The sequence below is a fragment of the Engraulis encrasicolus genome, chromosome 14 (genome assembly GCF_034702125.1).
Source record: "Engraulis encrasicolus isolate BLACKSEA-1 chromosome 14, IST_EnEncr_1.0, whole genome shotgun sequence".
NCBI lineage: Eukaryota > Metazoa > Chordata > Actinopteri > Clupeiformes > Engraulidae > Engraulis > Engraulis encrasicolus.
Window position 1 is genome coordinate 39,343,911 of NC_085870.1, and position 25,800 is coordinate 39,369,710.

Sequence of the window (25,800 nt, forward strand, 5' to 3'; positions counted from 1 at the left end):
ACATTTACTATGGGTGCATAAATACTACATGTATGGCTTCACTGACAGATGGCAAGAGAAAAGAATAAGTACCAGTACTAGTTTGGCCTAAACTTGACAGAGCAATTACGGTAGTTAAGATCCTGCTTGAATGCTTGAATGCAAATACACAAGCAAATACCTGTAATTGAATGGCAACCAGATTCACCATGTTGGATTAGCAACCTGTTCAGGTGTTTGTATTCTGTGTCCTGCTAAGGCATGATAATGTATCTCATACCCTGTTTAATTTAGCTATCATGCCATTACTAGAATTAAATACTAACTCAGGTATCTGAACCCTTTTCTCTGTGATTGTCCTTCAGTCATGATTGCCTTGAAGTAGAAGGCTGTGTTCCAGGCGTTCTTTCCACACCATCATTTAGGATCTCCAGTCGTAATCGGGAAGGCTGCACTGGAAACACCTGATCACCCAAAATACCCCCTTCACCAGGGCCCATCTGTGTGCCATCGTAGAGGCCACCAGAAATGACCAGTGTATCCGCAGGAGGCGCAAACAGGTCCACTGTAAAATACACAGCAACAGCACAGATGTTACTATAACACCAGACTATGACTAATGCGCTAATATACTATAAATTGTCAAAAATAGTTATGGGTAGTAAAACTGACCTGTGTCTTCAGCACTACTGTAGAGTCTCTGATGATAGAACGGATTTCCTGTTCGACGACACTTCGTGATGCTGTAGACAATGACCCCCAGTGCTACTACACTTAGGGCAATGGCAAACACCACCGTCAGTGCCACCTCTGAAGAGTTCAGCCCCCCACCTGGTTAGAGAGTGGGATAGGATCCTTTATTAATGTTCTGTTTACCACTCCTTGAGAGGATTTGTCAATCTGTTGGTCGGTCTATCTGTCAGTCAGTTAGTTAAACAAAAAAATGTGAATCCAGTTTTAATTCTTTTTATTTTTGGAAGGATGGACAGATACTCATTTTGGGCAAATTTGGTTTCAAGTTAAAGGTGACACTCATTTGAAAACTATAGCAAACGTGTCATTTCATGAATAAATAAAAAGATGGGCGTTGACTGAAGATGGGTATGAAGAATATCCACTACCTCTGGGTCAAATTGGGTTAAGGTCAAAATGATTTTATTTACCTCAAACCAACACCAAAATGTAGCTTTTTTCCTATTTGTTAGACATAATTCTATCCATTTCAGAAGTGAGTAAAATAGTCTGCTGTGGTCGAGTTGGTTGTGCCTTGAGGAACATGTTTATTCAAAAATGAATTCTAATGCAAATTTTCAAAACGATGACCTTACCATGGTTTTCAGTTGAGTTAGTTGTTGAGGTAGGTGAGATTGAAGGAACTATAGTCACGGTGGATGTAATTGTAGTGACAGAGGTTGCAGACGTCTTGCTGGTAGGCTGATCTGATGTGTGTTGAGTTGTTGCGTCAGCTGTGGGTGTTTGTGCAGACCCAGTGGCTGCACTTGTCCCACCGGTCTCTGGAGCTAATGTCGGGGTCAGTGGAGTTGTCTCAGTTCCCTCAGGTGTAGTGGCAGTGGGTTCGTGTGGGGTGGTGCTGGATGGGATGGTCTCAGTCCCGAGAGTAGTAGGACTTGATGGCTCTGGTTGTGCAGAAGTTGGTGGTCCAGTTGCGGTGGTCGTTGTTGGCCCCTGACTCATGGTTGTGCTGCCGGTTGTGGTGGTGGTGGATGTCTGCACTGCGGGAGTGGTCATGGATGTTGGCGGAGATGTGGCAATGGCAGTGGATGTTGTGGTCTCATTAGGGCTAGAGGAATTAGATGTATTTATTGCAGAACTGCCAGCCATGAGCATGATCAACAAACAGCCCAAGGGTAGTGGCCATTTGATGATTATCAAATGGTTGCCAGTGGTTGCCATCTTGAAAAATCTAAAAAAAGAAAAAACTAAAAAAAAATAAGGACGTTTGGGTTAGAACCAATCACGTTTAGTATATAAGTCAGTGGTTAGAACAGATACTATTTGAAATCCAAAATGTATGCCTGGAGCAGATGCATTCATGCATGTTAAGATACAGTAGGTAATGACGGAGGCTCTATTGCACAGTGTGCTAAGCCCCAGACATAGGGGCTTGCATGCTCATGGAGGCCCTAGTTCATGTCAGGCCTGGTCATTTACGTACCTTACCATAACCTCTCTCTCTCTCTCTCTCTCTCTCTCTCTCTCTCTCTCTCTCTCTCTCTCTCTCTCTCTCTCTCTCTCCCAAGGTTACATTTTCTTTTTAAGAAAGCTGCAAATATGCTTCCAATTACCTCTACATCATACTGAGATAAACCTTACATCATACTCAGAGCAAGCCTCTTTTCTTTTGAAAGATATAAATATTGTGTATGTGAAATATACATGAACTGATCTACCATTAGATACATAGGCGCCAGGCGTTCACAGTGGCACAGTAGACCATTCAGTGGCTTGTGGGGTCATGAAGCTTTGGTTTATGACAATAACGGTGCCTTCTTTTTAGTTTTCTGCTATGTTTTCCGAGAGCATAACTTTTTGCACAAGCATATTGTAACTCATGACAGTAGCCTAACTGTGATCGACCAACTGGTTGAAGGTTCAACTTAACCCATTCCTTTATCCATTGCCTATTTGGAATTTGTTAAAATGTTCGTCATTAACCAATTTCTTAGACAAAAATAGCCCAACAACCATGTTTTTTTATTTATTTTTGTATTAGTATAACTTTTTTGGTACGAAAGGTGGAGTGGATGCTGTGTGTCTATTGTTCAACGGTGCCCTTTGAATTTGATTTAGAAAACACGTCTTCAAAAAACAAGTGTGGTGACACCAAAGCACACCTAGGAAGCCTCATAATGCTGTTGCCTCATAAGAGTCATTGAAAAGACTTAAGTGCCATAGTACTACATAACAGTGTCATTGCATAAAGCCTTTAGTAATATGTTATGACTTGGTCATTTATGATAATGGTACATTTATATCAGTGGTAATGTTTTCTTTGACCAGTGTTCTGTAAAGTTAATATTTTAAAAAGTTACGCAATGACTGCTTTGGGCTATGTACAGGCCTTCAATTCTTACATTACAGGGCTCAGAATAATGATCTCTTTAGCCGAACAGATTATGCATTATACGTACCTCTGTGTTCTGGGTTAGTACCACACACATAAACATCAACAGATACACCTTGGACAGCCTGAGCAGTTCTCATGTCACAACATGATGAGAACAGCTCCCAGTACTCGTACCAATGCAAAAAAAAAAAAAATCCCTTTTCTTTTTATACCAACTTGCAATTGTACTGTAGTTTGTCAGTCAACCTACCAGGTGTTCACTTTGCTAGTATTTGATTAAAGAACACACCCTCTCTTACAGTAGCTTTAAAATCAATTGTGAGGTGTATTGATGGGCCATTACAGGGTAAAATATCCCATTAAATAGTATTTTGAGGTATTTTACTCACCTGCGTCAAAGCCCCACTAGAAACTCGCTGGCTTTTCCTGTTCTCTACGGTACTGTTGTCCTTGTCTCTGCGCACCTCTCACTGATTAGCCTCCACTCCCTAAAGACCAGAGACCTGCACAGTGCACACACACACACACACACACACACAGCTTGAGTGGTTGAGTGGGCGGCCCTATGCTGTGCAAACTTCCTGTGCGGCCTGGGCGACTTATCACAGTGGCAGGTTCATAAGTCACAGTGTACCTTGGTAAGGGGGCTGAAAAAAAATCACTTTCCGTTTCCTCATTTGAAGACTTGTTTTGTTTTGTGCTGCACTGTCTCTGTTTTCTATACCAACTGATGCCAAGATGTTACGGTGCTTGTTTCAGTGTCAAGGTGTTTAAAACATGATTCATTTGAGACACAGACTTTTCCAAAATTTAATGTTGATAAAATATACATATATTACAAAACCTGAACATGAGAATGAAATTAAAGTCATAAAAAATTATAACAAATTTACAACAACAAACATGAACAAAAATGACACAGAAGCAAATAGCACCTCCTCTGTGCATCTCATTATCAAGGTACAGTGTATAACGCCCCTGAAGACAAAGTACAGTGCAGTCAGGTTTCATTTACAGGAATGTATTATGTGTGGGCAATAATTAACTGACACGCTTAGCGTGACAGACTGGGACAATGAGAGCAGGAGTCAGTTCCCGTGGGAGGGGAAAAATATATATTTTTGAGTGCTGCGTAGGTCTACATATTTGTCCCGGTGCTCTTTAGAGTGGAGATTCCAGATCATAGAGTAAGCAAGACCCAAAGCTCTCAAGACTTACAAAATAACTTGTTTGTCTACAAAAACATGGCAATGCCTTTCTGCCTATGTATGCCCTAAAGAAGGCCCTGTAGGCCAAAACACGTTGGTATGATTTTGTATAAATAGCTCATTTCAGATGATGTGACTCTGGTGCCAGTCCCGCACTCAGTCGAGAGAAAGTGCTCTGAGATCAGGTCAGGGGCCAGACGGGGGGTTGCCTGGCTATCACTATTACTATATACTATTTCATGATCATGTTCATGATCAAGGCGCCACAGGACTTCCTAGGCTGGGGGATTGGGGCCACAAATATTGGGCTGAGTGCCGACATTTGCAGGCGGATAAAACGATGGGCCAGCGAGTCAGCATTAGAGCCGGATGATGTCAGGGTGAGACCTTTTTTATTTATTTATTTTATTCATTTTTAGTCTTTTATGACTTTATTTTACGAGAGATGGTGGGGAAGGATTGGCATAGGACCCGGCCGGGCTGGAATCGAAACCAGGTCGCCAGTGTAGCAGCCCAGTGCCCTACCGTGAGAGCCACGGTAGGACCAGGGTGGGTCCTTTGAATGCAAAATAACTCAAAGATGGCAGCTCATGGACTGCATCTATCTTGAATACATCAGATCGTTTGAGTTTCTGAATGAGGTGTTTCTTTGGCCTTTAGCAGCATGACAGTTGGTGGTCATTCCCTTCAGAATCGTGTAATCTTGTCCAAGTCCTTCTCTTTGGTGTCCAGCTCCATCCCACTGAACTCTGGGTTGTCGATGCCCTGCTTGCCATTGGAGTGTACCTTCTCCACAAGTTCAGGAGTCTGAGGGAGAGAAGAGAAAGTGTATAAGCATTTCTTCCCGTCATAGTGCACTTTTCACCTGGAACCTTCTATCTTCAAATAACATTTATTTCATGAATATGATACTCCTACATGTTATCACGTGAATGTCTTGTAGGCCTAACAGTCATATCTAACAATGAAACAACAACAACAACAGTGAGATGATTTCACAAATAGAGACATACTAAAATCTATCCGAAGTTGTCAGACGAGCACTTTTTTGTGCTGTCCTTTGGCAGGCGATTCTTTTCAGAGGACCTAGTCATGGTGGGGAGTGTTTGTTGTCAGTGTGGGGCCACCATAACTATCCACCTTACTATCCACAATTACAAGGGTGACGCCATTCCAGGTAGATGGGCAGCGTTAGTGCTGCGTAATAAGGTGGACATAGTGCTGATTTGCTTTACCTCAGTGGGTTTACTGGAGCAGCAGGTGAAGCAGAATAGGTCATTGGTGCTGATGAAGAGCTCTGGGCGAGTCTTTTGTTGCTTGCATCCACCTACAGGGAGGAAGCAAAGGGGTGAGCACCAAGCATCACAGTTTGACCCAAAAAACACAATTTCACCAGCCTGGTGAGCCAGACTAACATGGAAATCAACTTGCGATGCAAAAAAAAAAAAAAAAAAAGTCATGTTTTAGTCATGTCACATTTAGCACCCGCATTTCCATTCATTTTTATTTTAGGTGCATGAAAAGTTTCCAGTTGTTTTCTGGGCTGTAGACATTGTGTATGAATTGCCACAGAATGTAATTTATAAGTGGAAAAAGTCCTCATTCTGGCATCACAGACTGTTTCATCACCATTGGTCCGGCATATTTTAGGAGATAAACATGAACCATCCTCAATTCACATTGAAGCTGGAAACTCACCTGTGGCGAAGCTGACTAACAGGCCAACCACCATGGTGATTATGGTGCCAAGTGGACAGAAATACAGATAGGACAGAGAATACCAGCTGTCTGCCAGGGGTGGCCTGTGGGAAGATTGAGAAAAGAGAAAAACTCTCAGTACTTCATGCTTACTATACTGTATAATATTTACATAGAGTTTTATATTATATCTGGTGTTGACATTATTATTTACAAGTGTTTGCTGTGCCCCACAGAGGCATACAGTATGTGTTTACAAAGAACTCTTGATAGCACTGATGGCTTAGCTGCTGAGTAGAATTGGTCAGATACATTTTTCAGATAAGCAGATGAGAGGATGCGTTATTAAACTGAAGCCCTATTTGAGGGTAAGAGTATGAGGTCTTCCTGCCTTGGCTCTGGAGTGTTGAGTGATGGCACAGTCGTCCACGGGCTCACTGTGGTGAAGTTTGCAAGGCAGCCCTCTATGCTGAGGTCCAGTGGGTGTGTTTTGTCGGGTCCAGGAGGGTAGATCTGCGCTCCAATGCCCACCCACAGAGTGATGGCCAAGCCGCTAACAAGCCCAGCCAGCCCTCCCTGTTGTAAAAAAACACAGCAAGATCAAAGTACAAACTGTATGAAATGTATCAGGTCAAATCATCTACTGTAAAGGGTTTTATATGACTTAATGATTAGCCATGTTTAGGAACTATATCGGAATTCAAATCATTAACCACCAGTGTGACAATGACATGCCTCAGTTAGGAAAAGAAGCATACTTTTATATATAAATGCTGTTCCGTCTTTGTGTCCATAAAGTGTTTTGCGCAATGGGTCCATAAAATGTCCGTGTATTGCATTTTCCCTCATGTCCTTATGTAATATGTTTTACAGTCAATACAGGGGACAATTCCTTGAGAGTGTGTTGTTACTGTAAGAGCCTTGTTCAACTATCAATATGGATATGTACGGTATGTTCCCTCCTTCTTTTTCACCCCTTTACCATTTTTTTACTGATTCAGAAGCTGTTTACACTTATATGGATATTTGTGGGGTTTTTTATTTTTTTATTTGGATTTGCATTTACACGTAAACCGTTTTAGTCAGAATGTACATTTTAAAACTCTGTTTTACTGTTAAAAAAATATCCCATTTAGGGGGCTAAAACGCACCTATACACAGTGGATTTTTATCCACATGTTATGTTTACACATAAACGTATTAAGAAAATATCCACATTTAAAACATCATACGTGTAACCAGCACCTCAAACAGGGTAACCTCTGATAGTAAGACCTACATACTTCTTAATCATTAGGCCCCAGCTGATGCTAATGTGTATCACACACCTCCCAGAACACTAATTATGATATGTATACCATGCCTATTTCTTCTTATCTTGATAGTTAACTTACCAGTCATACACAGCTGTGTCTGTGTTTGAAGTTCAAACCAATGATGTTTCATCAATAAATACAATAATAATAATGATAATAATAATAATAACAAAAAATAATCAGAATGTGTACATTGTTGCATTTCTAGGCAATACATTTCCACTTAGTAAGTTTGATTAAAAAAAAAATTACATTGAATGGTCAGTGGCCACAGACCTCTGTCTGTGTAATTTTGAAAATGTCTTACCATTGAATTGGCACAACGGAAGAACATGCCAAGAAGATACAGTCCAAGAAGTGGTCCGCTTATCATTCCAAATATGGACAGTGCAGCCTTGATGGGGAGAAAAAGCAGAGGGAGAGGATTTTTTTTATGGAAATTCACCAGCAGGTGGCAGCAGTGAGCTTTATGGGAGAACAGTGTTCTGAGACCTAGAATTCATTGGAGTTTGTGGAAGAGGAAATGTACCTGCAGTATGCTGCCCATGAGTGAAGCAACTGCTGCCATTCCAATGCACACACCACCAAAGAACACACCTGTGAATTAATAAATCATATGTAGGCCTACCGTATATATTAATTTATATTGATAATTGTATGTCCGTTGCAAAACATTTGTAATAGATAGGCCTACTGTAGATAGGTAGACACACACACACACACACACACACACACACACACACACACACACACACACACACACACACACACACACACTGTTCCTCACCCACACATGCATGTACACACACACACACACACATACACATAGGCCTACACACACTTTATTTGGAAAGCTGATGTACAACAGTGCAACTACTGTATTAAGCTGACAGTGAGAGTGACAGGCTGATGTAACAGCATCATATGTTTCCAGTTTGACTGCATTTATGCCATTAGGTAACATTGTCGTGAGTTCTGGGTCTGAAAAAGAATTTTGCTGAAGGCCCTGTCAAAGTGTTAAATACTGTATGAAAATACACAGTGTCACAAAGACTAAAAGGGGACTGCACTCATTTCTAATGCAATAGGCCTACTGGTTCAGTTGCAGACATAGGCCTACCTATTCAATACGTACAGTAGATAGCCTACCGATATTTTAGTTCAGTTTCTATATCATAGCGGCATGTATATAACTATAAGTACTGTGCTATTCCATTCTTTCAGATGTGCACAGTGTAACAAGTGTGAGGAGAAGCGGGTCCCAGAATTGGGTTCTCATTACATTAGGCCCTATATGTATTTGGTGGGGGACCTTTAAGAACACTTTGGCCTGGGCCCAGACAAAGCTGTCAGCGGCCCTGTGTGTAACACACAACTACATCATGAATCTTTAATGATGCATTTTGACCTGGTCATTGCCATTCTGGCAACAGCGAATTTACACCATTTTTTTTGAGAGACGCTATACTTGCAGGGCAATATTTGGCACAAAGTGGGTGGTCATACTTAGCCCCATGTTCATCCAAGAGAGCTGTTTCTCTGTCAAGTTCGGCATCAGTGGCTTGACAAAGTCTTCCACTGTCACAGCAACCAGGGCATTGATGCTGGATGACACTGTACTAAAACAGATGAATCACAACAAACATTCTTTTCAGTCACACGATACATCACACGTAAGACGTCTACAGTATAAGTTGTAGGTACCTGTAATATTAACGTAATGCAAAGCAGGGGTGCAGAAATTAAATCAGCATGATCTCCTTTACAAATGGAAGGGTTTGTTTACTCTGGACCTCCACACTTTTTGCCAAGTTCAGTGTGCAAGATCTTTACTTTACAGTGTAATAAAAAAAATGATGGTGGATGTAGTGGGGTACATTTATAACAGGCTTAAACATATGTACATCTTACTATTAAGCATTTATGTATTCATCCATTGTCTTTAGTATGGTGATGTTAATTCAAGTTACATGCTAGCAATTGAATCTTCTGGGTCCAGTTGGCTATGTGTAAAATGAGCCTATTTACAGAAATGGTAAAGTATCGCTTTAAGAGTTAAACGCTCTAAAGGTGTATTTGATTCATCATTGTGAGCCTAAGCCAACCTATTACGTAAAGCAGATCCATTATTCTGTCGTTACCTCAGAGTCCCACTGTAGGCTGCCGCGACAAACAGACCCGGGACGCCTGGGAACTCTCCCAATATGTCCATCACCAAGTATGGCAAGAGCTGGCATGCACATATACAGACAAGACAGAACACAGAGAGAGAGACAGGGAGAGATCAAATTGTAAGTCTTCCAAGGGCCGTGCTACAGTATGAAGACAAAGCATGATTTCCCCCTGCACATTAGACCTTGTGTATTGAAGCCACATTTACAACAGCTTAAGTGCATCAGTGTGAGGACAAGTGACGTGTCTGACTGGGTATCAGGGTGTGGTGTTATACCTGATCACTGTTGTCCACATCACCATTGGTCAGGGGGTCACAGTCCTTGTAAATGGAGAACATTGCCAGGCCAGAGAGCATAGCCAGCGACACGGTCACCCACAGTCCTATCATGTTCACATACAAAGACCTGAGGGGGAAATACAGACTATTAATACACTGATGGTCCATATGTCCAGTTGTCTTTCTGTCTTCACCATTCATTAAATATTCCTAGATAAGTGGATAAACATTTCACTGATGGGAATTAGTTTCAAAGCAATGCCATTGTAAAGGATGCACAACTCACTGTGGAACATTACTGAACTAAACCTCTTCCCCAAACTATCACCTCAAAAATATGCAACTGTCGCATCCTGTGCTAATACCGTACTTGCAACAAGATCAGTTTTGAGTCTTCACTGTGCAGGAAGACAACGGTTACAAAGTGTTAAGTAAGTGCTTATTAAGTATCTATTTGAATATGCTACACAAAAGGATTGATAATAACATCACATTTTACTTCAACTGCTTCTTATATCAACTAGGCCTACATGAAATGGGGGCGACTGCAGCCTTATGTCCTCATAACCCCCTTTTTCCCCTTGGGATTAATAAATGATACTCTACTCTACTTTCCCCTAAACCAGGGGTGGGGAACCTTTTTCATTCGAGGGGCCACTTCAAATTCCACCAAGGGCAGTAAAAGTCCTCCAAGGGCCATATTATGAACACATATCAGGATTTCCTCCTGCACTTTAGGCTTATATTGAAGACAGCCACCTTTAAAACAGACCCCACCTTGTCTTGGTCCCATGAATATAACTTAATTATATTGCAAAAGTAATGTCTAAGATTCCTTTACAAAATATGTCATATTTCATGTGAAGCTGCATAACATAATGATGGCAGGGGGCGGATAAAACAGCCCTCGAGACATAGGTTCCCCACCCCTGCCCCAAACGGTAACTGCCCAGCTGCGTACAGTACTTACAGCTTGGCCTGGGTCATGGTGCGACAGGAGATGTAGCGCTGCACCTGTGACTGGTTTATGGAGTAGATGGAGATCCACATCAGGCTGCCCCCCACCACCACCGTCCAGAAGGAGTGCCTCTGCAGAGGGTCAGGGTTGAAGCTGCAAGGCGAGCAGACAGACAGATAGAAGTGACATGCAAGAGGATTCACAGGGCCACAGGTTCTCCGAGAAGGTTTATTAAGAGGGAGTGAAAACGCTGTACATTCTTCTTTCCTTCTTCCTCGTCCGTGCCCTCCTAGTGACGCAACACCTTCAAGAGCAATGCAAGTACTCTCTGAGTTCCCGAAAATACGGGAACTCCTTTCACTGTGTCGGGAAACAAACAACCATAAGCAAACCAAGGGAGGCGGGTCAACCATGCCGTTTTGGGAATGTTCATTGTTATGCTCTTGGTCAGACCAAGTCTCAAAGAGATTTGGACGTCGATGATAATCAGGCTGAAGCGAGACAGCTGTCTCTGTACATAATTCTGGTTTAACCTCTCTACAGAAGTGTTTCAGACTAATGTAAGGTATGTACAGTAATGTGATTTTATTCATGCTTTTGGGTCCAGGCTAGTTGGTCAATAATGCTGTAGATCTTAACTAATGAGATCTTAAATAAGTTTATTTTTGAGCCCTGCAAAAATGCTATTTATAAGGGCCCTGCTTAACTCTGCTGTTGAGTGTTGTCATGAACACTTTATGCTGTCGACACTATGAACCCTGGAATCTCTAGCACTAAACAAATAGCCTGGCCATGCCAGCTTTACATTTCCATTCAATTAACATCTCCCTTCACGTTACGTAGGGTTTGGGTTGGGTCTTCTGCGAGCGAGGAGATTAGTTGTGTTGCCCGACATCATGACCAATCAGGGAACAGCAAAGGGAGGGGTGAATGATGATGCATTACATACGAGCAGATTATAAGCCATGATCAAACATCAGCGATTGGGTAAATAAATCAGATGCGCATTTCAGACCTATACAGGTAATTTTCCTCAATTGCCGTCTTTTCAAGTTAGTATGAGTTAAATGTGACAATGGAGGTCCTATTCTTTTTCAAGAAGTTAGAATCAAGCCATCTTTGCATAAATCCCCCTTGACGAGAAGATCTCACCATTTATTTTCTTGCTGGTTTCTTTTCCTCTCTGCATGAGCGATTACTGTATTTGTTTCTTCTCCAAGTTTATGCAAAACCATTCTTAGGCTCGGTCAGCCCCAGCCATCAAATACATTATTTACAATTCGCAGGGGAGGAGTAGGACACAAATAACCTGCCTCTCATCAGATGAATGGGCTCATGGTCACGAACAGAGGCTATTCTAGGGTCAGGTGGGGCCCCAAGCGAAGATTCAAAGGAATGAACATTTGAAACAACTGCCACTACTGTAGTAAAGTATGAGTTGTCATTCATCATATAGGGGCCTGAGGGCCCCAAGCGGCTGCCTATCTAGCCTAGTGACAAGATGTGCCCCTGGTCACGAAGCTGAGCGGAAATACACAAAGGTCTGGCGAGAGTCAGGCTAGGACACTAAAATCCAACGCGAACATTCTGAGCACTAAATTCTATGTGAATACAGTCTCAACCCAATCCAACCCTGGGCTTGCATTGCTGTAGTTGGTGATGGACTTACTCAAAAGGGTCAAGTCTTCCTCCTTCCTCTGCGTCCTTCCAGATCTTTCCAAGGCCGCCCTGAAGCACCGCTGCCCTGGCGATCACGGCCACAAAGCCAGCCAGCATGATGACCATCTGGAAGACGTCTGTCCAGATCACAGCCTTCAGACCCCCCTACACAACACCCGAGAGCACACCCAGTCAGAACAGCATGGTGAAACTCTCATAGCCTTTGTGCAGATGGGCCCGCCGGTGGGCCCGTTCACTCGATGCTGAAATAACTCAACTACATCACAGCAGCATTGCTTTGACATTAGAGAGAGCCTTATATAACAGATTAAGATTTGGTCATTACAAATTGGCGACAGTAAGGTTATTACATAGGCTCTGCGCAAAGGGGTTAAAGCAGACCTCAACCACCTTTGCAACCCTTTTGCCATAAAATATTGTCAGTGAAATGGTCCAAACAGATAGTTTTACACCACTTTGTTCATTTGTGCATCTAACTTCACAATGTTATCCTATACTGTACACTATGTGAAACTGGCCTCCCTTGTATGTTGGATTGTTTGCTAAAATGCACGGTAGAAAATGCATTGCTAACATTGACTAAGAAAAACAACTCAACCTTTGTTAGATCTAAATTCTAGATGTAGTGGTGCATCCTATGGCTTACATAAGGAACTTCAAAGAATTATCTCGAAGATGGCAATATTCCAGACAACATCCAAACCCCTGTTCTGTTACAAGTCACAAACAAGGTGGGTATGCAATGTTGCAATATGACTGACCTCTCAATCCTGTGACTTACCAAGGTGCAGTAGATGATGCACACCACCCCTGTGGCTACCAGGACTCCCCACAGGTCCAGGCCGGTAACTTGAGGTAAAGAACAGAGACACATTTAAGATATGCACTGTATTGTAGTGTACCTGAAGGCCTGATGACCAAGGTCCTTAACAGAGCCAATTGTCATTTTTACCTTGAAAATGTATAGTCTTCATTGTAAACCATGCTTAACTGCTTTACAAGAAACAGCAATGCGGCAAGAGGTGGCAAGGTTTGTTTTGTTCTTCGCATCTATTTATATCTAAATTTGTCGCTGTTAACAAATGTAGGCCTATGGATACTGACATAGACTTTGGTCTCATCTGCACAGTGTATGTACCCTCAGTGCAGCAATATCATGAGAAATCATGACACAGATAAAGGGTTTGATTAACTTTTGTGGAAGTTGATGAAATCACTACAGCATACAGTGCAACAATACAAGTGTGGCTGGAGTGGAGGTGTGCAGACCTGACGGGCCAGACCATCTGAATGAATCTGCTCTTGCTCAAAGTGTAAAGAAACCAAACCACACACTCATGCCAGTGCCACACACTCTTGCCAGTGCCAGCTTATTGCAAGGCCACACATGCCAAAACGTTGTGTAATAAACTGATATTGGCAAGAATGTGATATTTCTTTACACTTTGAGCAAGAGTGCATCCTACAGTCTGCACCCCGTGAGACTGGTTTTCTCTATTTAAAAAAAAATATTGACAGCTCTTACCACCGAAAGTCAATTCAAATCTCAAATCTCAAATTCAAATCTGTTGTTCTTATATTATTCATTTGTGTTTGCATGTAGGCCTTATGGATATTGACATAAACTTTGGTCTAATCTGCATGTGCATCTTCAGTGCAACAATATAATGAGTGATCATAAAACATTAAAAGTTGATTAAACTTTGTGGAAGTCAATTGACAGTCAACCATGGTGCGTCATTCGTCATTAGGGTGTGGGGTCATTCGTTGTGATTATGACAAGGAATGACACTTGTCAGTCTAATTATTGAATCAGACATTAATGTCTTTGGAAAGATCTTCATATAACTAACAACTGATCCTACCACACTACCGCAAATCTTACCAACAGACTTTACAGTATACTGGGCATGAGTGTAGGCCTACTTTGTGTCAATTCAAGAGGATATGCAGATCAACAGTCAACATTTCTAAGGAAAGGTTTCAAGGCTCGCAATATAGGCCTAGCTTTTTTTTAACAGAATGAAAGGGATGTGGATGCTCATGGATGATATGGGCAAGAGCAGAGTAAATGGCATCATAATAGTTATTGAGGTGCAATTCAATATTTGTCACAATGTACACCACTGTCATCAAAAAGCTGACTTTGTGTTGTGTGCGTCAGAACCCATTATGTTCATACAAAACGATATTTGTCTCAATAAAATCCCATTATACTGTATAATCATTAGGGGAGTTTACAGGTAACATGGCTGTGTGCACATCCCACTGTATGTCTTATATCACAGGCTAGATGTGCAGGGAAGCCGACAGGGGGGGACAAATAGGTCAGTTGTCCACAGGCCCAGGGAGAAAGGGGGGCCAAGAATTGGATTCTTAGTATATTGAATGTATTGAGTGGGGGGCCCTTTCAGATGACTTTGTGATGGGCCCAGCCAAAGCTGCCAGCGGCCCTGTAGACGTGGCTGCAGCCTCGGGGCCCCCACCTGCCTGCCCAGGATACCTTGAAACAGGTTATAGGCTAGGTGAAATAATGGATGGGGCGTGTTTGTGTGGGCTTATAGGTCCATTATGTCATGGGCTTTTATAAGCCTACAATTTAGGGCTTTTAACTGACAATAAAGCCTCTGGCCAGCAGATGGGGGGGGAAAAATGAAACTAAGCCACCACAAAATGTTACGAGCTTGTTTTCATCTTTTGTGTAATTACCCAACAACACCAGTTACTCACTTTGATTTAGAGCGAGCGCTGGAGCATAGATCACCATGCCGGTGTACAGAGCCTGTGGAGAGACACAATAACAATTAGATGATTCACTCAGCAGCACACCTGCCTCTGTACTTTTTAAGATTCATGTTTCTCTGCAATGCTTCACCGTAATGTGAATTATTAACAGTGGAATCAATAAGGCTAAATGGAACGGAATTTTCATTCTATCTGAGAGAATATCTACACGTAGGCTAATCTCTCTGAGTGCTTCTCCGTCAGGTTTCCCAGAGGACCCATTGCTCTGATAGTTATTAGTGCTCTTATCTGCCATATAGCAAACATGAATGTGTGCCCTTTGAAACGCTTCAGACGTTTCCCTGAAATGGGTACTCACTGTTTGAATGATGTACATGCTGGTTCCGATCACTCTTAGTGGTTTATTGAAGCGCATCTCAAGATACTGTGAAGGAAATTAAAGGATATTTGTTACAGAGTTACTCCAAGACCTGTTATTGATTAGCCACACAACGGCATTAGTTTAAATGCACATCACTGTTTCAATATTTCTGAAGGTGACTGGAAGAAGAAGAAAAAAAATCTATACAACTCTATACAACAAAACACAACTGACAAGTGCCACTTTACAAACTGATTTACTTGTAATAGTTTAAGTTAAAAGGTGCCTTTGTGAATTAAATGTCTTCTTCTCATGAGATGTTACCTAATATATAAATATATTAATATAGCCTAGAGTTTAAATACCTTGTGTGTCAAATTCCTTGCCGATTTGATGCTTCATAGCCTACATTATACTTGTCACACTTGTTTAAGGTCATCTCTAAACCATCTCTGGCATACTCATCAATGCCAGACATTTTCTCAGCATGACATTATTCTGTCCTTGCTTAGCTTACCTCGTAAGTGCTGGTGATGCCTAGGCGATAAAACAGTGGCACAAACACCTCTGCGCTGACCGTGGACATGATGGCATAGGCGAAAGCAAACAGCCAGAAGCCCGTGCCGAACCGGTAGGCCTCGGCCGGCGTGCCGATCACGGTGATGCCGGACATGAAGCTGGCCGTGAGGGACATGGCCACGGGCACGGCCGTCATCTGCCTCCCACCCAGGAGGAACTCGTCACTGCTGGAGTCCTTGCGGCTGCGGATGGCCTGGAACAGGCCGATGCCGGCAGCCCCCACCACGATGCCGGCGAACACCACATAGTCCCACACAGAGAAGAGAGCCACTTCGCCACCTCCAACCATGCTGGCAGCACTCAGAGCTTCAAATCAGGACCTCTGTTCAACCACTTCAACCACTCACCTTTATACTAAATGTCAAAGTTTGAACAATCCTGTTCCCTTAGAACTTTCTGTGCGCACAAAAATAATTTCTTCTCTCTTTTTTTTCTCCAAATGGTACAAGGCTTCTTCTGTTCTTGTAGGTAGAGGATCAATGGAGTATGATAACATGCAATTACAATCCTCTTATCTGTTGTATCTTCACAATCCGATATATAACAAAATGCCCTTTTAAATTAAACAACTGCATCCATGGAAGTATGGGAGAAACACCAACAAATCTTTTTTTCTCAACAGGCCATTACCCTAAAAGGCATGGTAGGTCCTGGAAGTATCCAAACGTCCCTGAGCACCTGAGGTTCTTTGGTCTCTGTTAAGCTGATTTTGAACAAACCCTGAATGGCACCAGCAACAGTATCAATCCCAAGCCGCAATGTCCCAGGTTTCCTTAGTCCTGCCTGCCCGTCTTGTAGCTGCTCTTTCTGTCTGTCTGTCTAAGAATGAGCGAACAAACACTCTGTGATGACCAGGGAAAAGACTTTAGTTAATAATCCCTCAAGGACAAACTATACAAATGCTGATCACCACCGCCCTCTGAGATAGTAAAAGAAAAGAGTCCTTTATAGGCAGATTAAGGTTCAGCTCCAGTTGCTCGACAGAATTGAAGAGGAGTGGAAGGTTCTGTTCGAGACAGAACGTGGCGTGTGCGGTTAAAAGCGTTCATGCACAGATCATCAAGGGAGGCTCGCACTTATAGTTTTTTCCTGCACCTGATTAATCATCAAAGTCCAGATAAGATAACAATATGACTACTCCACAACGTTAGTAGCCAAGGTTATCCACTAGATAACAAGGGAAGTGAAGACTGTTCTGCACTGAGCTGCAGCAATAGGTCTCAGATGGTTATGATGACAAACATCTCCGTGTGGTGCGGTGGGCTTTCTCAAGAATAGGCCTATCTCAAGTCCCCTCCACCACTTTAAGTCTGCACATTGGGGACTGGTCAACCACAATTTCAAACTTCTCTGCTAACCCTGTTACATAGATTTTTGACAATAAAATACACTTGACTTGACTTGACACTGACCACTGGCTCTGCTGTGGCTTTGAGAGTCATGCCTGGCCATGATAATGAGGAGGCCGGTGGCCGGGTCAGACAGGCACATTTCTGAGGCTGCTTTCTCACAGAAGAGTAAATGAGAAACAACCACTTTGACTGCAATCAGCAGGGCCGCTGACAGCTTTTGCTGGGCTCAGGGTAAAGTCATCTGAAAGGGCCCCCAATCCAATACATACAATGGCCCCTCTCTCTCTGGGCCTGGGACAACTGACCCCTTTGTCCCCCGTCCCCCCCTGTCAGCTTCCCTGGCAATCAGTAACAGGCCGCCATGAAATTCAAATTGGAAAGAATAAACAGCTGTAAAAATCATTCACCAGTTCGGAAGACGAAAGCATTCTCCATCTTGAAGAGCCTGTCTGTCATTGTGCCCAGATCCCATTCTGGACTAAGCTGCATATAGCAGGACTGCATTTTTTTAACAGACTTTCCACAAAATCTGTTGCTTCTGCATGTGTTGCAACAGGATAGTGTTCTGTTTTTATGTGCTGCTTTTTCAAAATGAGCTACCAGTAAGGTGTTTTAATAACCCTAACCCTAACCCTAACCCTAACCCTAACCCTAACCCTAACCCTAACCCTAAGGGACACCTTTGAAGCACAGGCTTTGTAGGCCAGCTCGATGGATATACCATATTGACAAGACACTAAGCAAAGTAGTCGTCTAGGGCGACAAATTTGTTGGTAGCGCCCGTAATTTCCATTGATCATAATAGAATCAGAACTTTAAGCAAAATACTGTGAAACATAAAACATGAAAACGTCAAGCATGATCATTCTTTTTTAGAGGTTTTAGACACAGGTGTCTTCACAGGGGGTCAGTCATGGAGTGTGCTGTGCTGTTACTCATGCACACAGGGATGTCCTTCAGGGGGGTAAAGGGTGACTGAGTCCCCAGGGCCCCATGTTTATACAGGGCCCACACACAGTCCGATTTATGAAGTTATATGGCTGAGGGGGTCCAATGGAGCTGATTGTACATAGGGCTCAAAATGTGTTGCTTCGCCCCTGCGCATGCATGCTGAGGCAGAAAGGCCAAGCATTTTGGCCTTCTCCACAACTATTAAGTCAGTTATGCCACAAGTTAGCTGATTAAATTGTGCTAGCATTTGCTGAGTGAATGATGCCTTCGGTGATGCATTCAACGACCCGTGTATACATCAGATTGCACAACATTGGGATTGTTTTATGGCTATCAAGAGAGTGAAGTATGGCAGGTAGCAGGCTTCACTTGGGTTTTTTGATTAATTTTGAGGGTGCTGGCCCAAATAAAACACTTAGAATCAAAGAGAAAGGGGCGCACCTTGCATCAAACTGTTTTCTTTTTCTTTTTGTGCGCAGACACGTTTCGGCGTGTGAGGAAGGCACATGCCAAAACAGTACGCATCTGTGCACAAAAATAAAAAGAAAACAGTTTGATGTAAGGTGCGCCCCTATCTCTTTGATATGAAGAGAGTGAGTCATGATTTCCAAAGAAGCTCATTTCCCTATAGCACACCAAACTGACTAGAACCAGCTCTGTATAATGCACACGGTTCTGCTACTGGAACGCTGTACTAGTAATTGAAAAGACTTAACTAGTACTACAATGCTACGACATTAGAGTCTTTTGACTCTTTTGTAATACAGTATGACTGGGGTCATTGCCATTCTGGTAGCAGGGACCCACATTTATATCATGGGCCTTGAATTAGCACATTAAATATGAACTACTGAGTGTATCCTATCCCATGTAACAATGTGAATATCATGTAAATTCGACTTTCATCATGTAGCAATATCCTTAATGTGCTTTGACAAGGTAGTAAATGATCTAGTCAAGATAAGCAGCGCTTCGCCATGTGAATATTGATGATGACGCAACCTGGAGAAACATCAGACAATCAGCCAATTGGTTTATGATTCCCAGTTCAGATAGGCTATGCCAAATGTCCTCCATTAGGTGATTAAAATGCGTTTATCACGTTGGTCTCTTGTAAATACATTGGAATATTAGTCACAGTGTGTGCCATGACATTGGGATATTTGCTAAGTTACTGTCATAGTGGGGCAGTGCTGTTGACCAACATTTCAAACTAAATTCAGCAATGGTAGTGATAATGTTTCTACAGAATACTGTTGAAAACTAAATTAAGTAATCAATGTTGACTTCCTTCACAAACATGTTACAAAAGCAGTTACAAAAGCAGTTGTTATAGAATGAAAAAAATAAGGTGGAGGAAGGAATGGACAGAATGTTGGTTCCCAGGTATACTAGAGGTATAGAATGTACCGAGTGCAACTATGCAACTCCCTTCACTGCAAAGATCACAGGTAACATTGCTTCACACTGCATGCTTCCTTGGGGCGTTTGTTGAGTTGCCACCCTACGGGTGAGGCATAAATGCAATTTCTGTGTGCACCATGTACTGTGGTGTGGTATGTCACAGAGACAATGGGATTTCCCGGTGGGACTTTCACTAACTTTTTACAGACTGTGGATTTAATACCCTATCTGTAAAGGACATGTAGGTTTTCATGTGTGCATACTCTGTACTGTATCTATTAAAAGGTAGATACCTGTGCCAACAAACTCTCTGCATCTGACTGCCCTACAGCCTTCAAAACCAAAGCATCGTGAGACATAAGTATTACTTTTCCTTTCTACAGGCTTGTGTATGCTAGACAGATTACAAGTCACCCTCCTCTCGAGGTCAAGCTGGTGGGTTGTTTAAGGCATCACTACACTGTGTGTTGCCGGATGTGTCGGCAGGTGCGCTGCGCTGCGTGTTTTAGCTCATTATGAGGTTATAGTAAGTGGTGGGTGTGAGTTGCCGGGGTGAGTGCCCCAGGGGCCGCGGTGGGCCTCGAGTCTACTGCATAGGGATGCTGCTCTATAAGCAGCCAGGGGGAGATAAGGGAGACCTGGATGACATGGGATTAACTGGGGAGGTATAAAGCTCCGGAAGCCTCCCACACAGCCAGACTGTAGTGTAGTAGGCACACAGGTGAGTGGTATGGATTCAGTTGTCTGCCTCAACCACGACTAAGTCCTCATAGCAGGAGGCTTATTATATTATTATTGTACATTGTATTTAGACCCTTTTAGTGTACATTTCCTCATTGGAAATTGATAGGTATCTTCTTGAGGAGTAGACGAGACAGGAAGAAGGTGGAAGAGATGAAGAGAAGAATAGCGTGTTTGGGGAACGCCCTTAGACCAGACTAGAACCCTGTTACACTGGGCACATGCACCCCTTATGCTACGGATGCTGCAGCATGCTGCATCACATACAGTAGCTCTCCTTATTGGCCATTATTGTAGAGTACAGTGGTTATCCATGTCACATGTTCAAATTATAATATAATTGAGGTGTGTTGTGTATTGGGAAAGGAAAATGGAAGGGGTATATATTTGGGTGTCTCTATTTGATTTTTGTGTTGTGCAAGAAATGTGCAATGAAATATTTGTACATGTTCACATGTTCACCAGTATCCACATATCATTTCTATACTTTCTTGTTAGAAACCCCCAAATGCTGGCGCCCACCTACACCACATATCATTTCTATACTTTCTTGTTAGAAACCCCCAAATGCTGGCGCCCACCTCACCTCATCCTCATAATACAACACGTTTCATGTCGTGCTTTCTCCACTACTACTCTTTTAGTGCTGGCATCAACTACGGGGTGGTGACGGTGACGGTGATGACGATGACAATGGCCATGTCTGCGTTCCTCAGTGCCGTGATGTTCTTGCTCCTGCGCTCGGCCATGCCCTCCTGCGTCCCCACAGAGTACACGCTGTACGTGGAGAAGCCAGGCTGTGACTACTGCGTGGCCATCAACACCACCATCTGCACAGGCTTCTGCTTTTCCAGGGTAAGATGACGCCTGTTCCCTGGAAGCCGGTCTGCTTTGTTGACAATCAGGGCTGGCCTGGGCACTTTTGGCTTAAAGGGGCCCCTCATAATGAGCGGCGCAGAACTGACGCACCAGTGGGCCCCGCACCCTTTTGGGCCCCTATTTTCAGTAATGTTAAGAAATGTTTTTTTACATAACTGAAAATAGGGGCCCAAAAGGGTGCTGGGTAGCCTAGGGGCGTCTAGATTTCTAGGCTAGGTGCTGGGCCCATCGGTGCGTCAGTTCTGCGCCACAGAACTGTGGGGGCATTTCCCGGCTGCCCCGTTATGCCAGATGGCCAGTCCAGCCCTGTTGACAATGCTGACAGTGTTTGGCCATGTGTTTCCTTGACAATGTTGACAGTGTTTTGGTGATGTGTTTCCTTGACAATGTTGACAGTGTTTTGGTGATGTGCTTCGTTGACAATGTTGACAGCATTGTCAGCGTTTGTGGATGCAGGCATATCCAAGGATAGTGATGTCACTGTGAATGCTGAGGGAAGAGAAAAGATGTCCCATTCAGGGCTGTATATTAATAACCCTTAGCGCAGAGTCTATGTTATAACCTTACTGTCACCATAATTATAATGGCTATGTCTTAATCTGTTACTTAAGGCTCTCAGTAATGTCAGCAATGTTGTTGTTATGAAGTAGTTGAGTATTTTCAGCAAATAGGCCCAAGGAATAGGCCCACGGGCGATCCCATCTGCACTAAGAGACAACAGAAGTAGAAGTGCTCTTACATATGTAATTACAATACTAGAGGTGTGATATTGCATGACAAGACACACTCTATCTTAGCTTTTATCTGGTGTTGTGTAACTTTGGGCCTATCTGTCCTATCTATAATGTGCATGGCATCCATGGCAGTTGAGTGAGGAAGGCTGTAGACTGTAGACTGTAGGCTTTCCTTCTTTCTTTCAGCATGCACACAGACAGGCAGGTGGTTGATTAATACTGCAGCCTCTGTATGTCAGAGTGCCCTTGGGCGATATGCAAGGGGCCTCTGACTGCTTCGGGACCGCTTTTACCACTCTTGCATGGCAACCTCCTCTGTCATCATCGATGTCTGAGTGCTTGCCTGACTGCCTGTCTGTTTGCTTAAATGCCTGTGTGCTTGCCTACCTGCCTGTCTGCTTGCCTGCCTGTCTGTCTGTCTCTCCGTCTACCTGCCTCTCTGTCTGTCTGCCTGCCTTCCTGGCTGTCTGTCTGCCTGTCTGTCTCTCTGTCTACCTGCTTCTCTGTCTGTCTTACTGCCTGCCTGTCTGTCTGTCTACCTGCTTCTCTGTCTGTCTCTCTGTCTACCTGCTTTTCTGTCTTGTCTGCCTGCATGACTGTCTGTCTTTCTGTGTCTCTCTCTGTCTGCTTCTGTCTCTGTCTGCCTGCCTGCCTGCAGTGCCTTCCCGTCTTTCTGTCTGTCTGTCTGTCTGCCTGTCTGTCTGTCTGTCTGCGTGTGTGTGAATTGAGCAGATGAATGTGTGGAATTTTGTGGAAAGAACAGTGAGTGCCCGGCCGAAAAGCCTAGTATAAATACCAGCCTTGCTTCAGTGCGCCAGCGTACTGGAAAACACCAGTGTGCCAGTGTGTGTGTGTGTGTGTGTGTGTGTGTGTGTGTGTGTGTGTGTGTGTGTGTGTGTGTGTGTGTGTGTGTGTGTGTGTTGGGGGGGGGGGTTATAATCTATTATTATCGATGCACTTCCCATCGCCTAAAACCTGGCTATCAGGTGGATTATAGTACCTTACTGTAATGCTCATAAAGGTCATAAAAAAGTTACTACGAACAGAGTCAATTATCACCTGTGGGGTCCTACTCACCCTTGTGATCATGAGATATTATAGTCAGGCCTGCCGACTGGGTGGCATAAAGGAGTCAGTTGTCCAGGGCCCAGGGAGGAGGAGGGGCCCAGGATTGGGCTATCACTACATTGTATCCATTGGATGGGGGGCCCTTTCACATGTCTTTGTCCTGTGCCCGAAACAAAGCTGTCAACGACCCTGTCGGGCCCGCCGACTGGGTGGCATAAATAAGTCAGTTGTCCAGGGCCCAGGAAGGAGGAGGGGGGGTTGGGGGCTGCAGAATTGGATCCCCTCTACACCGTATGTATTGAGAGGTCCTTTCAGATGATTTTGTCCTGGGCCAAGCAAAAGCTGTAAGCGGCACAGCTTATAGTTTCCGAAATCAACACTACGATCTAGTTATCCAACTACAGCGGTCACTTACTGTACATCATGTGTGAAGTTACGTAAGGGAGGTCATATCATATCTAGTATATCATATCTTTACTATCTTAGCATGTGCCTGTGTAACAAGATGGCCTAGTTTCACTGTTTACTCCTCACCTTTTTAACTGACTTTGCAGGTATGGTAGGGAAGTTAGGGGTGTGTGTGTGTGTGTGTGTGTGTGTGTGTGTGTGTGTGTGTGTGTGTGTGTGTGTGTGTGTGTGTGTGTGTGTGTGTGTGTGTGTGTGTGTGTGTGTGTGTGTGTGTGTGTGTGTGTGTGTGTGTGTGTGTGTGTGTGTGTGTGTGTGTGCAAGTGAACATCATGATAAACTTCTGAAACAAAATTGTTATTATCATTCCAGTTACAGCTAGAACAGCCAGCCAATACAAATATTATGTATGAGTAAAGTTACATTAATATTTCTTCAGTCACCTTGTGGCTATTTTTATTCTCTACCCTGCATGTGTGTGTGTGTCTGTATACACGTCTCCATGTGTACATATCAACACACTGATGCTGACCCCCCTCAGTGTTTTACCTGGGCTGCATTTCCAAAAAACTCTTAAGTACTTAAGTATGAGGTGCCATCTAGGCAATGTATCACATAACCAAAAGTTTATGCATAAAATAATTGTATTGGCCTACATACAATGTTTTGTTCTGGTACATGCAAATAAAATGCTTGCTAAAGTGCATGTGTGAGGTAAAATAGTGTATTTATTAACTCTTAGTGATGATGTGAAACCTATTTCTGTTGTATTGCCTAGGCGGCCCCTCATACTTAAGCTCTACTTAGGCTTAAATACTACTTAAGAGTTTTTAGGAAATGCAGCCCTGAACTAACAAGTTCCTGTAGAACTTGAACTTTCCCAACACTCCTGGCACTGACACTACGGGTTCTGCTGCCGCCCCACAGGACAGTAACGTGAAGGAGTTGGTGGGCCCACGCTTCGTGCTCCAGACGGGCTGTGCCTACCAGGAGCTGGAGTACCGCACGGCCCAGCTGCCGGGCTGCGGGCCCCAGGAGGACCCCCTCTTCACCTACCCCGTGGCCCTCAGCTGCCACTGCGGCACCTGCAGGCCCCACAGCGACGAGTGCAGCACCCACCACGGCCACAGCGGCGGCAGGTGGGGGGGCAGCCAGTGCTCCAAGCCCCTCTGGCCCTTCTACCTCGAGCCCTCTTACCCCCAGCAGGATAACTACATCCAGTATGACTAACGGAAAGGAAGGAGAGAGAGAGAGACAGGATGAGGAAGGAAGAGAGTGATAGAGAGGGTAGGGGGTGAAAGAGAGAGACTAAGATACATCAAAAAAGAGAGAAAGAGAGAAAGAGCAACAGGCTGAAACAAATGGGGAATACATGTAGTGTTGTGTGTGCATGCGTCTGTGTCTATGTGTGTGTATGTGCGTGTGCATGTGTTTGTGTGTGTGTGTGCGCGTGCATATGTGAGTGCGTACGTATGTCTGTGTCTATGTGTGTGTGTGTGTGTTTGTATGTGTGTGAATGCAGGTTTATTTCATGTTGAGCTTCAAGCTGATAGCGCGGTACCTGATGAACAGTGTGTTCTGGCCTATGCGCGATACACCACGGTCGGACGAGCGGATTTGTTCCTCATTGAAGAAGAAAAAACAGTACCCAGTGTAGCCTCTGTGTGCCCGCCTGGCATGCACAGAATGCCTTGTCTGGGTCAGTTGTTTGTTGTGTGTGGACGCGCCAGTGGTCATTGTGCCCGTGCCGCCAGCCGACTCCCCCACAACCAGCCCCCCCACCCCATACAGGGCATTCACGTGTCACATTGTTTTAGATCTATTATTAGGAGGGATTGACCCGTAGTAGCCCGGCGGTGACACGTCACATGTTTGTGTTTCTGAGTCACCCCTATACTGTCCCCTCTCCACGCGCCCATCCTCCCCCCCACCCCCCCTCGCTCCGCTTTGTGTCTGTGTGCCACAGAATACGGTGAATGTTTTGCCATTAAAGCTGCACTCTGCAAATAGTACCTGTCTAATCTCCATTAATCACATCCTGTGACACGCCGTCCAATCTTACTAGTGGTCCTCACCTCGCATACATACAATACACACCACACAAATACACATCCCAATCACAAGACTATACAGCTGCCTCACTTGGGAGATTCCATTTGGATTTACTGTACTGTACGTGTGAGTGGAATTCTACTGGGTTTT

The 25,800-nt window shown here is 43.8% G+C and overlaps 3 protein-coding genes across 4 annotated transcripts; 1 reads left to right on the forward strand and 2 right to left on the reverse strand.

Moving 5' to 3' along the window:
• Positions 1 to 96: 96 nt before the first annotated feature.
• Positions 97 to 3,541, reverse strand: si:ch211-105j21.9 (sialomucin core protein 24-like). Of its 2 annotated transcripts, none has more exons than XM_063215709.1 (4): positions 3,457 to 3,541; positions 1,308 to 1,903; positions 652 to 810; positions 97 to 544 (listed from the first exon to the last, which is right to left on the reverse strand). In XM_063215709.1, exons 2-4 carry the CDS (start codon positions 1,891 to 1,893, stop codon positions 345 to 347), a joined length of 945 nt encoding a protein of 314 aa, XP_063071779.1. In that variant the 5' UTR covers positions 1,894 to 1,903; positions 3,457 to 3,541; the 3' UTR covers positions 97 to 344. The 2 variants fall into 2 exon arrangements, with proteins under 2 accessions (XP_063071779.1, XP_063071778.1); XM_063215708.1 differs by having other exon boundaries at positions 1,308 to 1,919.
• Positions 3,542 to 3,915: 374 nt separating this feature from the next.
• slc5a8l (solute carrier family 5 member 8, like) lies at positions 3,916 to 16,353 on the reverse strand. Its single transcript, XM_063215711.1, has 15 exons — positions 16,003 to 16,353; positions 15,483 to 15,548; positions 15,110 to 15,161; positions 13,161 to 13,228; positions 12,369 to 12,523; positions 10,712 to 10,852; positions 9,739 to 9,868; positions 9,431 to 9,519; positions 8,796 to 8,908; positions 7,819 to 7,886; positions 7,597 to 7,683; positions 6,365 to 6,549; positions 5,974 to 6,077; positions 5,511 to 5,602; positions 3,916 to 5,082 (listed from the first exon to the last, which is right to left on the reverse strand). The coding sequence occupies exons 1-15, from the start codon at positions 16,351 to 16,353 to the stop codon at positions 4,963 to 4,965; spliced, it is 1,821 nt and encodes a 606-aa protein (XP_063071781.1). The 3' UTR covers positions 3,916 to 4,962.
• On the forward strand, positions 13,170 to 25,445 carry tshba (thyroid stimulating hormone subunit beta a). Its single transcript, XM_063215713.1, has 3 exons — positions 13,170 to 13,234; positions 21,157 to 21,367; positions 24,526 to 25,445. Exons 2-3 carry the CDS (start codon positions 21,194 to 21,196, stop codon positions 24,826 to 24,828), a joined length of 477 nt encoding a protein of 158 aa, XP_063071783.1. The 5' UTR covers positions 13,170 to 13,234; positions 21,157 to 21,193; the 3' UTR covers positions 24,829 to 25,445.
• Positions 25,446 to 25,800: the final 355 nt, after the last annotated feature.